General features: G+C 42.2%; 1 protein-coding gene across 9 annotated transcripts in view; it reads left to right on the top strand.

The window, feature by feature from the left end:
• LOC115192763 (GRAM domain-containing protein 4) overlaps window positions 1-10399 on the top strand; it is a 55491-nt gene extending 45092 nt beyond the window's left edge. For 6 of the 9 annotated variants that reach the window (XM_029751584.1, XM_029751583.1, XM_029751585.1 and 3 more), the window contains 10 exons: window positions 84-155; window positions 733-776; window positions 866-975; window positions 1255-1409; window positions 3911-3928; window positions 5197-5344; window positions 5571-5664; window positions 5812-5902; window positions 6017-6085; window positions 6260-10399. In XM_029751584.1, the coding sequence (XP_029607444.1) occupies window positions 84-155; window positions 733-776; window positions 866-975; window positions 1255-1409; window positions 3911-3928; window positions 5197-5344; window positions 5571-5664; window positions 5812-5902; window positions 6017-6085; window positions 6260-6367 (909 nt within the window). In that variant the 3' untranslated portion in view covers window positions 6368-10399. The remainder of the gene's footprint in view (window positions 1-83; window positions 156-732; window positions 777-865; window positions 976-1254; window positions 1410-3910; window positions 3929-5196; window positions 5345-5570; window positions 5665-5811; window positions 5903-6016; window positions 6086-6259) is intronic. The other 3 variants (XM_029751592.1, XM_029751586.1, XM_029751589.1) reach the window with 1 other exon arrangement.
• Window positions 10400-13594: the final 3195 nt, after the last annotated feature.

The raw sequence follows: 13594 nt of genomic DNA, 5'->3' as shown, positions 1-13594 counted from the left end.
CAATTTGGGGGCACTGGGTGTTACCAGAACAATTTCTGCTTTGGGGGGGAATAGTTTTGGATGTAACTTTCATCTTTTCCCAGGATCCACCAAAGGAAGATCTGACTGTTTCAGAGAAGTTCCAGTTAGTTCTTGATGTCGCTCAAAAAGCACAGGTGAGCTGTGATCATGTGATATGATCATGTCTTCACCTTTTGATTTAAAAAGAGCGAGAGATGGGCACCCGAGTGACGCAGCGGTCTAAGGCACTGCATTGCAGTGTTAGAGGCGTCACTACAGACCCTGGTTCATTCCTGGGCTGTATCACAACCGGCCGTGATCGGGAGTCCCATAGGATGGCGCACAATTGGCCCGATGTCGTCCAGGTTAGGTTCGGCTGGGGGGCTTTACTTGGCTCATCGTGCTCTAGCGACTCCTTTTGGCGGGCGGGGCGCCTGCAGACTGACCTCAGTCGTCAGGTGAACGGTGTTTCCTCCGACACATTGTTGCTGCTGGCTTCCGGGTTAAGCAGGCGGGTGTTAAGAAGCACGGTTTGGCGGGTCATGTTTCAGAGGATGCATGCCTCGACCTCCCGAGCCCGTTGGGGAGTTGCAGCGATGAGACAAGATGGAAATAGGGGAGAGAAAAACGAAAAAAGTACGAGAGACGTCACGATGACATCTACTTTGCGATGTGAGGTGTTGCTCTCTTAAGCTGGTGTGCTGTTTTCACAAATGTGTGTGTTCTTCACAGAATCTATTTGGAAAGATGGCAGATGTCTTGGAGAAAATTAAGAAGTGAGTGACGTGTGTGTGTTTCCAGTTTATTTAAGGTTGTTAACTAACATGTTTCACACTTTGTATCCTTGTCTGTCCCTGTGTTTCAGCCTGTTCATGTGGGTGCATCCTGAGATCACTCAGAAGCTCTACATCGGTCTGTGGGTGGCCTTCATCTGCTCCTGTCTCCTACCCTACAAACTCATGGGCTTCATGATGGGTTGGTACAATATGTAAAACCCTCGCATGACCTGAGATCAGAACAGCCTCCGTGGTTATTGTCTGACCCTGCTGGTCATCTATGAATGTTTGAACTTTGGGGTTTTTAGACTGGGTATCTGTAAATACATTTGATTGATTGATTGACTCGCCACTACACCTACCCAGTGATGGCCCCAAGCACTGAGAAAAATACAGAAAAAATAGATCAATGGAGAGAGACCTCCATGGATCAAGAGGATATCTCCTATCATCCCTTTTCCTTGTGCCACCTCTCCAGGGCTGTATGCAGGGATCAAGTTCTTCATCATCGACTTCCTGTTTAGGAGCTGTCCCAAGCTAAGGGAGAAGTATGACACGCCCCACATCATCTGGACCAGCCTGCCCACAGACCCCCAGCTGAAGGAGCGTGGGGGCGCCACACTGTCCAGACGGGTATGTCTCAGACTCTATACTGTTGTATGTAATACATGTACAGTTGAAGTCAGAAGTTTACATACACTTAGTTTGGAGTCATTAAAACTTGTTTTTCAACCACTCCACAAATGTCTTGTTAACCTACTATAGTTTTGGCAAGTCGGTTAGAACATCTATTTTGTGCATGACACAAGTAATTTTTCCAACGATTGTTTCCGAACAGATTATTTCACTTATAATTCACTGTATCACAATTCCAGTGGGTCAGAGGTTTACATACACTAAGTTGACTGTGCCTTTAAACAGCTTGGAAAATTCCAGAAAATGATGTCATGGCTTTAGAAGCTTCTGACACCATTTCAGCCAATTGGAGGTGTACCTGTGGATGTATTTCAAGGCCTACCTTCAAACTCAGTGCCTATTTGCTTGACATCATGGGAAAATCAAAAGAAATCATCCAAGACCTCAGAAAACATATTATTGACCTCCACAAGTCTGGTTCACCCTTGGGAGCAATTTCCAAATGCCTGAAGGTCCCACGTTCATCTGTACAAACAATAGTACGCAAGTATAAACACCATGGGACCACTCAGCCGTCATACCGCTCAGGAAGGAGACACTTGTCTCCTAGAGATTAATGTACTTTGGTGCGAAAAGTGCAAATCAATCCCAGAACAACAGCAAAGGACCTTGTGAAGATGCTGGAGGAAACAGGTTCAAAAGTATCTTTATCCACAGTAAAACGAGTCCTATATTGACATAACCTGAAAGGCCTCTCAGCAAGGAAGAAGCCATTGCTCCAAAACCGCCATAAAAATGCCAGACTACGGTTTGCAACTGCACTTGGGGACAAAGGTCGTACTTTTTGGAGAAATGTTCTCTGGTCTGATAAAACAAAAATGGAACTGTTTGGCAGTCATGACCATCGTTATGTTTGGAGGAAAAAGGGGTGGCTTGCAAGCCGAAGAACACAATCCCGACCGTGAAGCACAGGATGGCAGCATCATGTTGTGGGGGTGCTTTTCTTCAGGAGGGACTGGTGCACTTCACAAAATAGATGGCATCATGAGGCAGGAAAAGGATGTGGATATATTGAAGCAACATCTCAAGACATCAGTCAGGAAGTTAAAGCTTGGTCGCAAATGGGTCTTCCAAATGGATATTGACCCCAAGCATACTTTCAAAGTTATGGCATAATGATAACAAAGTCAATGTATTGGAGTGGCCATCACAAAGCCCTGACCTCAATCCTGTAGAAATTTGTGGGCAGAACTGAAAAAGCGTGTGTGAGCAAGGAGGCCTACAAACCTGACTCAGTTACACCAGCTCTGTCAGGAGGAATGGGCCACAATTCACCCAACTTATTGTGGGAAGCTTGTGGAAGGCTACCTGAAATGTTTGACCCAAGTTAAACAATTTTTAAAGGCAATGCTACCAAATACTAATTGAGTGTATGTAAACTTCTGACCCACTGGGAATGTGATGAAAGAAATAATAGCTGAAATAAATCATTCTCTCTACTATTATTCTGACATTTAACATTCTTAAAATAAAGTGGTGATCCTAGCTGACCTAAGACAGGGTATTTTTACTAGGATTAAATGTCAGGAATTGTGAAAAAGTGAGTTTAAATGTATTTGGCTAAGGTGTATATAAACTTCCGACTTCAACTGTATCTGTCTGCATTGTGTACAAAACATTAGGAACACTTTCCTAATATTGAGTTGCACCCCCTTTTGCCTTCAGAACAGCCTCAATTCCTCGGTGCATGCACTCTACAAGGTGTCGAAAGCGCTCCACAGGGATGCTGGCCAATGTTGACTCCAATGCTTCCCACAGTTGTGTCAAGTTTGCTCCACCTCCCAAAGGACATTCAGCTTTCTTGATACACACGGGAAACTGTTGAGCGTGAAAAACCCAGCAACGTTGTTGTTCTTGACACAAACCGGTGCGCCTGGCACCGAATACCATACCCCATTCAAAGGCAACTTTTGTCTTGACCATTCACCCTCTGTATGGCACACATACACAGTACGTCTCAATTGTTTCAAGGTTTAAAAATCCGTCATTAATCTGTCTCCTCTCCTTCATCTACACTGATTGAAGTGGATTTAACAAGTGACATCAAAGGGATCATAGCTTTCACCTGGATAGTCTGTCATGGATCGAGCAGTGTTCTTAATGTTTTGTCCACTCAGTGTTTATGTGCAAGTCTTTAGCACATAGGTGTACACCAGTGGAGGCTGCTAAGGGGAGGACGGCTCGTAAATATGGCTGGAACGGTGTAAATGGAATGGCATCAAACCACGTGTTTGATGTATTTGATACAGTTCAACCTATTCCGCTCCAGTCATGACACGAGCCCATCCTCCCCAATTAAGGTGCCACCAACCACTTCATATTGATGTGTGTCATTGTCACAGTTCCTCCCTATTCATTTGGGTGTTCACAGCAGCTGGGACTGTGGGGACCCTCATGTCAATGTCTGATCTCCTGAGTTTTCTGTTTCTCTCTCTCAGCTCTCTGGGTATGAAAAGGTAGGGCTACCTCGTGTGCACTTTAGTTCTTGTGTGCCTGTGTGTACGCCACCATCACCTGTGTGTGTGTGTGTCATTAGAGATGAGCTGTATTCCAAATTGACCCCTTGCCCATTTGGAATTCAGTAGTAGAGCCATGATAACTGTGAGTGTGAAGGATCAAAATGTGCCCCGTAGTTTAAATATATGCATCTACCACAGTACTGTTGAAAGTAATATTTGACGTGTTTAACCAAAGTTGAACTCATAAGAGTTTACCATAATGGTGTTTTGAATGTACAGTACCAGTCAAAAGTTTGGACACACCTAATTGAAGGGTTTTTCTTTATTTTACTATTTTCTACATTGTGGAATAATAGTGAAGACATTCTCTCAATCAGCTTCATGAGGTTTTGATCAGGCCTAAGTTAATTTTGACTGGTACTGTTTGATCCGTTTTCACACACTTTCAGAAGGAACCCTATATTCAAAGTGTGTGTGTTTGTGTGTAGTGAGGAAGTAACTGGTAGAAACTGCTTATGTGTTTTGGAAAGGTAGTGGTTCATTAATAGTATTTGTAGTTTGTGCCAAAAGTTTAGTTCCTAGTGCAATATCTATCATAATATCATATCTACTCTCCCATAAAATCACATACAATTATTAATGGTTGCTTTATATCACTTATCAATAGTTATCTATGTGTTCCAGTGTGTGTATTCTGGAGAAAATTACTAAAAATGATCAGCCTGTCTCACTATCTTCCAGTCTTTTTTGATGCGTTTCATTCTTTACTGTGAAAGATTATGGTCCCGTATGAGTTCATGGCTTCATGCCTTGCATGAGACACACCACAACCTTATCATTCACATCCCCATAAGCAAGGTACCCAGCGCGCTCTACAAGCACCCCAGCCAATATACACTGCTTCCCAAACAACTGCTCACCTGAGTAAGCTTTGATTGATGCTGAGGTCAAAGCTAAGCTGCTGGTTTGAGAGAGTCTGCTATAATGCACTGCTTGTGTTTAGCTAATTCCCTTCCCACACTCTGTTCCTGGTCTAACATGCTGCCCTCTCCTCCGTCCATCCCTCTCTTCCTCCGTCCATCCCTCTCTTCCTCTGTCCATCCCTCTCTTCCTCCGTCCATCCCTCTCTTCCTCCGTCCATCCCTCTCTTCCTCCGTCCATCCCTCTCTTCCTCCGTCCATCCCTCTCTTCCTCCGTCCATCCCTCTCTCCCTCTGTCCTTCCCTCTCTCCCTCCATCCTTTTCCACTCTCTGTTTCTCTTTTAGATTCAGCCGGCGGTAGCTCGTGGGAGTCTAGGGACAGGCCTAGCATGCGGTATCAGTCTAGAGGAACAGACTGGCAGGGTCTACAATACTAAGAAGGGTTCTTTCCACGAGGTCTTCAATCTATCCGAGGATGAGCGCCCTCTAGCAGGTTGGTAGAGCGCCACAGAATAAACCTCAGCAGCAACAGCTACATGGTGCCTGGCTAGCTTCCTCCTCTGTTACACGTTGACCCTGTTTCCATAGTTGATGATGAACGTAGTGTTTATTTATTGTGGTATGTTGGGGCAGTGCAAGCTGTGAAACCAGGAGTATTGACTGTGTGTGTTGGCAATGTGGCAGACTTTTGCGTGTGTCTTGATTGGTTTTGTTTGCAGTGTGTGAGAATGGCTGGCGATGCTGCTTGATCAACAGGGACAGGAAGAGTCCCACTGACTACATCCGTAATGGGGTGCTCTTTGTCACTGAAAAGTAAGCCATCTACTGCCAATACCTAGCTGTCACATGTAGAAATCACACTTGGCATCGTGTTGTATTGTTTGTATTAGTTTGTGTGTTCAGGTGTATTGTATTGGCCTACTTCTCCATGCTTATTACGTGTTTTCTATCCGTCACCAGTTACCTTTGCTTTGAAAGCTCAAGCTCCAGGTCAAACTCCTCTAAAAAGAATAAAGTCATCAAACTGATTGACATCACTGATATTCAGAAGGTGGGTGTCTTCATCTTTGCTCCACCTTCTGTCCACTGTATCAAGTCATTGGTTTCTAAAAATGTACTTCTGCAGTAGAATGTAAGTGTTGTTTTTTTTTTTTTTGTCCCACAGTACAAAGTCTTGTCTGTACTGCCTGGGTCTGGAATGGGAATCTCCATAGCTACGCCGTCCACCCAGAAGGTAGGAACACTTATGGACAGTCTATTTTAGACCATGTTTTCTCTCTATTTAGGTCTGGTACTGTTGGTCAATATACTATTAATAAGTTGATCTGTGATGATCTTCCACCCTCCTTTCCTCTCGGCTTGTTACTCTACGTTTGTCTACCTCTTTCTCTTGCTCTCTCTCTCTCAGCCGTTGGTGTTTGGTGCCATGATCCACAGGGATGAGGCCTTTGATGCCATCTTCACACAGTACATGAAGACGGCAACCATGACAACAGCCATCAACCCTGAGACCTAACAAACCAAGATGGCTGCCTTCACCAGGGACTTCCTTACTGACACAGAGAGCCCCCACTGCTGCTGGCCATTTAGTACATATGAAAATATGTTAAGCTAGTATCCATGCCAAGGTGGTGGATTCCTCCACCAAGCCAGGGAGCCTTGGCACATAGATTAGCATGTGAATATGGTATCCACTTGATCTGAGGCCTGGTCCATCACTATAGAGCCCAACAAGGTCTTTCTACCCTCTCGCTGATGACTCCAGCTCCTCATTGGGTCTAAGGAACTACGACTCCTGGACCCGCCCACCATTGCTGCCTCCTGACTCCTATTGGTTGGGTCGAAGCTGTTGTGTCAAGGGATAGAGCCACACTTGGTTCTTGTTTAGCTGTTTCTCTGTACTGAGGTTTTCAGTGTGTCACAGGAGGTTGGTGGCACCTTAACTGGGGAGGAAGGGCTTGTGGTAATGACTGGAGCGGAATCAGTGGAATGGTATCACACACATGGTTTCCAGGTATTTGATGCCATTCCATTTGCACCGTTCCAGCCATTATTATGAGCCGTTCTCCCCTTAGCAGCTGTGTGTGGTGGTTATAGATTTGTCGTCTATTGTGCTGTTTCAGGAGGAGGCTGGATCTCCTTGTCTGTCTGACAGGATTGTCTGTCACTCAGAAAGTGTGTATCGTACACACATTGGTGCCCATTGCTCCACTGAATGCCCTCCGCTTCTGCCTTCAATAGGATTGATTTTGATTGATATAGATATCACTGGTGGCCTTGCATAGGTCTTAGGCTACACATTTTGTAAATGTCAGATAACAAGTGCACCAGAAACCACGCCTTGTTATGTTAAAAAATAGTGCTCACGTTTATGAAAACCTCAAGCCTTCATGTGTCCCAGTTAATGATATTTTAGTAGAATTTCAACAATAGCCTTTATTTTGAGGGATGGAACAGGACTAATGTAAAGATGGGCAGCTAAAAGCCTGGGGAATACTGGTGATATTGTAGGGAATAACCTTCTCATACATATTTGTGTCTTGTTAAAGGAAAAGTATGGATTTACATGTACAAGTTAAGGAGTCATGATGCATTCATACGCACCACATAAACATAGTATTTCTGAAGCCTTAGTGTGTTTATTATGTAGATCAGATTTATAATATGTGACATTCTACCTATACCTAATTGGCTTAGTAAAACTATGTAGGTTTTATGGAGTGTTTTTTGGAATGTGTTGCGAGAACTTTTTTGGACAGATTACATGTAAAGCAATACCAAAACAAGCTATTTCCAAAAAGCAGAAGCCTATTCTACACTGCCTTGTTCAACCACTCTCAATGAAGCCTTCTCTAATCTTCTCACAGATGTAGGCCAGGATTCAAACCAATGCAGCACTGTACTTTTTGCTTTCCATTAATTCTGAGGTGTAACTTCACGGAAATTGCCATTGGATAACGAAACTATATGAAACTTAAAATGTATTTTTCTTTTTTTTTTGACACGGCATACAAATTTGACAACTCAAGTGCAGTGTAATATCTGTAATTTGTGCTAGTTTGAATCACGAACCGAAATGTTGGTAATAACACTTCCTTTTGGGTTTTGACACCAACGGGTAGAGGGGTTTGAAGTAACCGCTTAACTATGTTCTAGCTGAACACATACTAGTGACTCTAACTGGACATTTTCTGTTTGATGCCTTTAGTCTACAAGTTTCATTAGCCGTATGTACGGGATACACATGGTATACACCGTCCAAAGAAATGCTTACTTGCAGGTTCCTTCTCGATAATGCAACAACAATAAATAATTAAATGTATGAATACAACCATGAAGTAAATGGCTCAGTAGAATAGAATAAATATTTTAGCATAAGTATAATACACAATTTATAGTCCAATATTTACACATGTTTTGGGGAAGGGGGGATTGGGTGGCAAGCGTTTAAATTGTGCAGTACACCAGGGTGTGTTAAACTCATTTTGCCCCGGGGTCCGCATTCGGTCTTCAACGAGGTCTGGAGGGCAGCACAGAATAAATAAAAAAATACTTCCTTGCTCTCAAAATCTGCAAAAAATAAACCTCTATCCATCGTTTTGGGAATTTCCGATGCTCCCTGACGGTCTGGCTTTCATTTCAGTGATTATTAGCGAGTTGGATACAGTCAATAAACTGTATGTAGGTCCATTATCATTCCTACAGTTTCAATTTGGTTTTAGTCATTTAAAAGTATATTGAATTTGTCGTCCCCCCCATCCAAAAAATGGTTTGACACCCTTGGTCTATATCAAGTAACTTAGGTCTTTCACTCTCCAAGCCTCTCAAGGCAAGTTCGATATATACTTATAGGCCCAATGCAGCTATTTTTATATCAATGTCAGGGTAACAATTAATTTTCTTAATCTATTAGAGTTCCATTAGAAATAGGTAAAAATTGCTTTAGCAACAACCTTTCTCTAGCAAGAATTTTTCTAGGACTGCCTGAGAGTGGTTTGAGTGTGGTTTGTTTTCAATTAAAATGGTAAGAAGTAAACCAAAATAGCTTCTTAGCTAAGATACATTTTTCAAGCAAGAATATTGCTAGACTGTCTGGGAGTGGGCTGGGGAAAACTGAAAACTAGCTGTTATTGTCAGAAAGGTTTGGAAATATTCGTTATTGATCTATTAATCATTTTACCTCATGGTGATGTCACCATGGAAAGCTGACACTCTCGCCCATGCAAACCTGCTGAATAGAAGGTCCTGTGTAGATTGTATTTTCAACCAGCAACTATCAGGAAATAACACTGATCACATTTCTTCTGGCTTTAACAGTGTTAATTTCATCAGCTGTTTTACAATATGATAAAAAAACTGAATGTTGACTGTACTGGGCCTTTAAGAAGCACAGAATGTACAGATTGTATTTTTTGTTTTTGGCCAAAATGTTAATTTTACTGCTTCTCATTTTGTTTTGCCCTATAACTGTACTGTTTACAGAGGTTCCGTTCTAAACTTCACTGCTTTCGGCCAGTTTGATTCCTTGTGAGACTGAGGGTATGAAGACTGGGTCGGTAAATGTTGTGATGGAGAACGTTTGTGTGCTGATAACCCTAAGTGGTCACGTGTTTAAACTCACATTTTTTTTGCGCATATGCAGATGTTGTTTAGTAAAGTATTCAATTTTTTATATTTTCCATCTTCCTGTCTTGTGCTTTTACTTCTAAAAATGAAAAAATGCCACCTGCTGAAGAGAACAGATTTTGGGCCCAGTTATCCCTTGCTTCTCCTCTTCTGATATCATCCAGTATTTCTCTTTGGCAGTAACAAGCAGGTATTTATGCTAATTAGGCCAATCAAAGACTTACCCTGGGTTATGCAACACTCTTTGCAAGAGGAGGGTGAATTGAAAGATGTCATTTCGTGGAGTCATGTTGCTTACAAATCTGTGTGAATCACCGTCTGTCTGAACAATGTCAGTTTATGGCATGGCTGTCAACTGGAAGATGTAAAGTCATCATTACTGTGTTCCCAAACCATCAACAAGGTGTTGTAAAAAAAAAGCCATCGTTGACTCCTCTTCGTCAATTGTTAACTCTCAGTATGATGGCAATGGCTTCACCAAGTCCTCTGGTAGGTTCGGTGCAGTTTCTGCCACATTGCAGTGCTTACCTACCATGTCCTTTACAGTAGTTCAGGAGGATTGTGAACCTGTATACATTTTCAGAGAAGGATGGACATTGTCTCTATAGTTCTGTATCAGAGGTGCAGAGATTGTTTAAACCACTCAAAGGCTTGCACAGTGCAGTGCTAATCATGTTAACCAAGTATTTATTTTAACTGGAAGTTCTTGTTTGAAATTTTTCCATAATACTTCCCAATCTGTTTAACTGTTTTAGGAAAGATTACTGCTTAGTTGTGAATACTTCGTAATCTGCGGTGTCCACTGACAAATGATTTTATATATGAAATGATGTAATATATAAATCCCTCATTTTTTAAAAAGAAAATCATGTTTATTGTAAAATGTTATGTACATTATTTAAGTAAACCAATTTAAAGTATTGATTTTTTGGCATTTTGTTAAGTTTCTCAGTAACTTGGTTTCACACTTCAAAGTTGGCTATGTGTTGTTTATTAATTTCTTTAGCCCTGTGATCGGGATGCTCCCTTGATCTTGGGGGGCATATCGTACTGCACTTGCAAAGTTTGGGAAGCACTGAGTCAAGACTAGGCCTATTGCGGTGACCATATTACCCGCAATCATGAGTCATGACTGCAGTAAAATTCCACGTAACCATGACTCAATGGTCATCTTTTATGCACTCTGTGCATGCCTTTTTGTAGAAGGCCTACCTAACTTGCTAACTACCATAAGGTCCTAACAGCCTGGTACTCAGGGCTCTATTGTCTCTCTAACCACTCTGACATCAATGCAAATGCAGTCGAAAGTCACATAGAAAATAGCACAGGAAAAAGAAATCCTTGAATGAGTAGGTGTGTCAACTTTTGACTGGTATACTCTGCATGTATATAGTATGTGGTAGGCAGAGTTGCAAAGAAAAAGCCATATCTCAGACTGGCCAATAAAAAGAAAAGATGGGCAAAAGAACACTCTGCCTAGAAGGCCAGCATCCTGTTGACTTTGAGACTGGTGTTTTGCGGGTACTATTTAATGAAGCTGCCAGTTGAGGACTTGTGAGGCGTCTGTTTCTCAAACTAGACACTCTAATGTACTGTCCTCTTGCTCAGTTGTGCACCGGAGCCTCCCACTCCTATTTCTATTCTGGTTAGACCCAGTTTGCTCTGTTCTGTGAAGGGAGTAGTACACAGTGTTTTACGAGATCTTCAGTTTCTTGGAAATTTCTCTTATGGAATAGCCTTCATTTCTCAGAACAAGAATAGACTGACGAGTTTCAGAAGAAAGATATTTGTTTTTGGCCATTTTGAGCCTGTAATTGAACCCGCAAATGCTGATGCTCCAGATACTCAACTAGTCTAAAGAAGGCCAGTTTTATTGCTTCTTTAATCAGGGCAACAGTTTTCAGCTGTGCTAACATAATTGCAAAAGGGTTTAATAATGATCAATTAGCCTTTTAAAATGATCACCTTGGATTAGCTAACACAACACACTATTGGAACACAGGAGTGATGGTTGCTGATAATGGGCCTCTGTACACCTATGTAGATATTCCATAAAAAATCATCTGTTTCCAGCTACAATAGTCATTTACAACATTAACAATGTCTACACTATATTTCTGATCAATTTGTTATTTTAATGGACTAAAAAGTTGCTTTTCTTTCAAAAACAAGGACATTTCTAAGTGACACTAAACTTTAGAACGTGTTTGTGTGTGTGTGTGTGTACACATACATACATATAGTTGAAGTCGGAAGTTTACATACACCTTAGCCAAATACATTTAAACTCAGTTTTTCACAATTTCTGATATTTAATCAAGCAAAAATGCCCTGTCTTAGGTCAGGTAGGTTCAACACTTTATTTTAAGAATGTGAAATGTCAGAATAATAGTAGAGTGATTTATTTCAGCTTTTATTTCTTTCATCATATTCCCAGTGGGTCAGAAGTTTACATACACTCAATTAGTATTTGGTTGCATTGCTTTAAAATTGTTTAACTTGGGTCAAACGTTTTGGGTAGCCTTCCACAAGCTTCCCACAATAAGTTGGGTGAATTTTGGCCCATTCCTCCTGACAGAGCTGGTGTAACTGAATCAGGTTTGTAGGCCTCCTTGCTCGCACACACATTTTCAGTTCTGCCCACACATTTCTACAGGATTGAGGTCAGGGCTTTGTGTTGGCCACTTTTTTTGTAAATTGAAATTTGCTATCTTAAATGTTAGCAACACCTCCGCCTTTGCGGGATGCGCGGGGGATATGGTCACTAGTGTAACCAGGAGGTGAGGCTTCATTTAACACAGTAAATTCATCAGGCTTAAGCCATGTTTCAGTCAGGCCAATCACATCAAGATTATGATCAGTGATTAGTTAATTGACTAGAACTGCCTTGGAAGTGAGAGATCTAACATTAAGTAGCCCTATTTTAAGATGTGAGGTATCACAATCTCTTTCAATAATGGCAGGAATGGAGGAGGTCTTTATTCCAGTGAGATTGCTAAGGCGAACACCTAGTGGCAGACTCCACTAAGCTGGCAGGCTGGCTAACAGCCTGCTGACTGGCCTGCACCCTATCTCATTGTGGAGCTAGGGGAGTTAGAGCCCTGTCTATGTTCGTAGATAAGATGAGAGCACCCCTCCAACTAGGATGGAGTCCATCACTCCTCAACGGGCCTGTTTGTTGGTGAGTCCCAGAAAGAGGGCCAATTATCTACAAATTCTATATTTTGGGAGGGGCAGAAAACAGTTTTCAAACAGCGATTGAGTTGTGAGACTCTGCTGTAGAGCTCATCTCTCCCCCTAACTGGGAGGGGGCCAGAGACAATTACTCGATGCCGACACATCTTTCTAGCTGATTTACACACTGAAGCTATGTTGCGCTTAGTGACCTCTGACTGTTTCATCCTAACATCGTTGGTGCTGACGTGGATAACAATATCTCTATACTCTCTACACTCGCCAGTTTTAGCTTTAGCCAGCACCATCTTCAGATTAGCCTTAATGTCGGAAGCCCTGCCCCCTGGTAAACAGTATGGTCGCTGGATGATTCGTTTTAACTCTAATACTGCGAGTAATGGAGTCGCCAATGACTAGGGTTTTCAATTTGTCAGAGCTAATGGTGGGAGGCTTTGGCGTCTCAGACCCCGTAATGGGAGGAGTAGAGACAAGAGAAGGCTCTGACTCCGACTCACTGTTTAATTGGGAGAACCGGTTGAAAGTTTCTGTTGGCTGAATGAGCGACACCGGTTCAGCATTCGTACAGCATTTCCTTCTAAAAACCATGAGAAAGTTGTCCAGCTGCGGGGACTGTGCGAGGGGTTTTATACTACTATCTGTACTTACTGGTGGCACAGTTTCATCCTTTCCTACACTTAAATTACCCTTGCCTAACGATTGCGTCTGAAGCTGGGCTTGCAGATCTTCTGTATATTATGAGTACAGCGACTGCAATTAGAAGGCATCATGTTAATGTTACTACTTAGCTTCGGCTGGTGGAGGTCCTGACGAACCACGTCCAGATAAAGCATCCGGAGTGAAAAAGTCTAATGAAAAAAGTTGAGCGAGGGGAACACTAAAAATATAAACGGTAATTAAAAAGTAAAAACCGTGAAGTTGGCAG

Source organism: Salmo trutta, chromosome 4 (assembly GCF_901001165.1).
Source record: "Salmo trutta chromosome 4, fSalTru1.1, whole genome shotgun sequence".
NCBI classification, from domain to species: domain Eukaryota; kingdom Metazoa; phylum Chordata; class Actinopteri; order Salmoniformes; family Salmonidae; genus Salmo; species Salmo trutta.
Note: the sequence above shows the minus strand (reverse complement) of the source record. Positions and strands in the feature narration are given on the sequence as shown.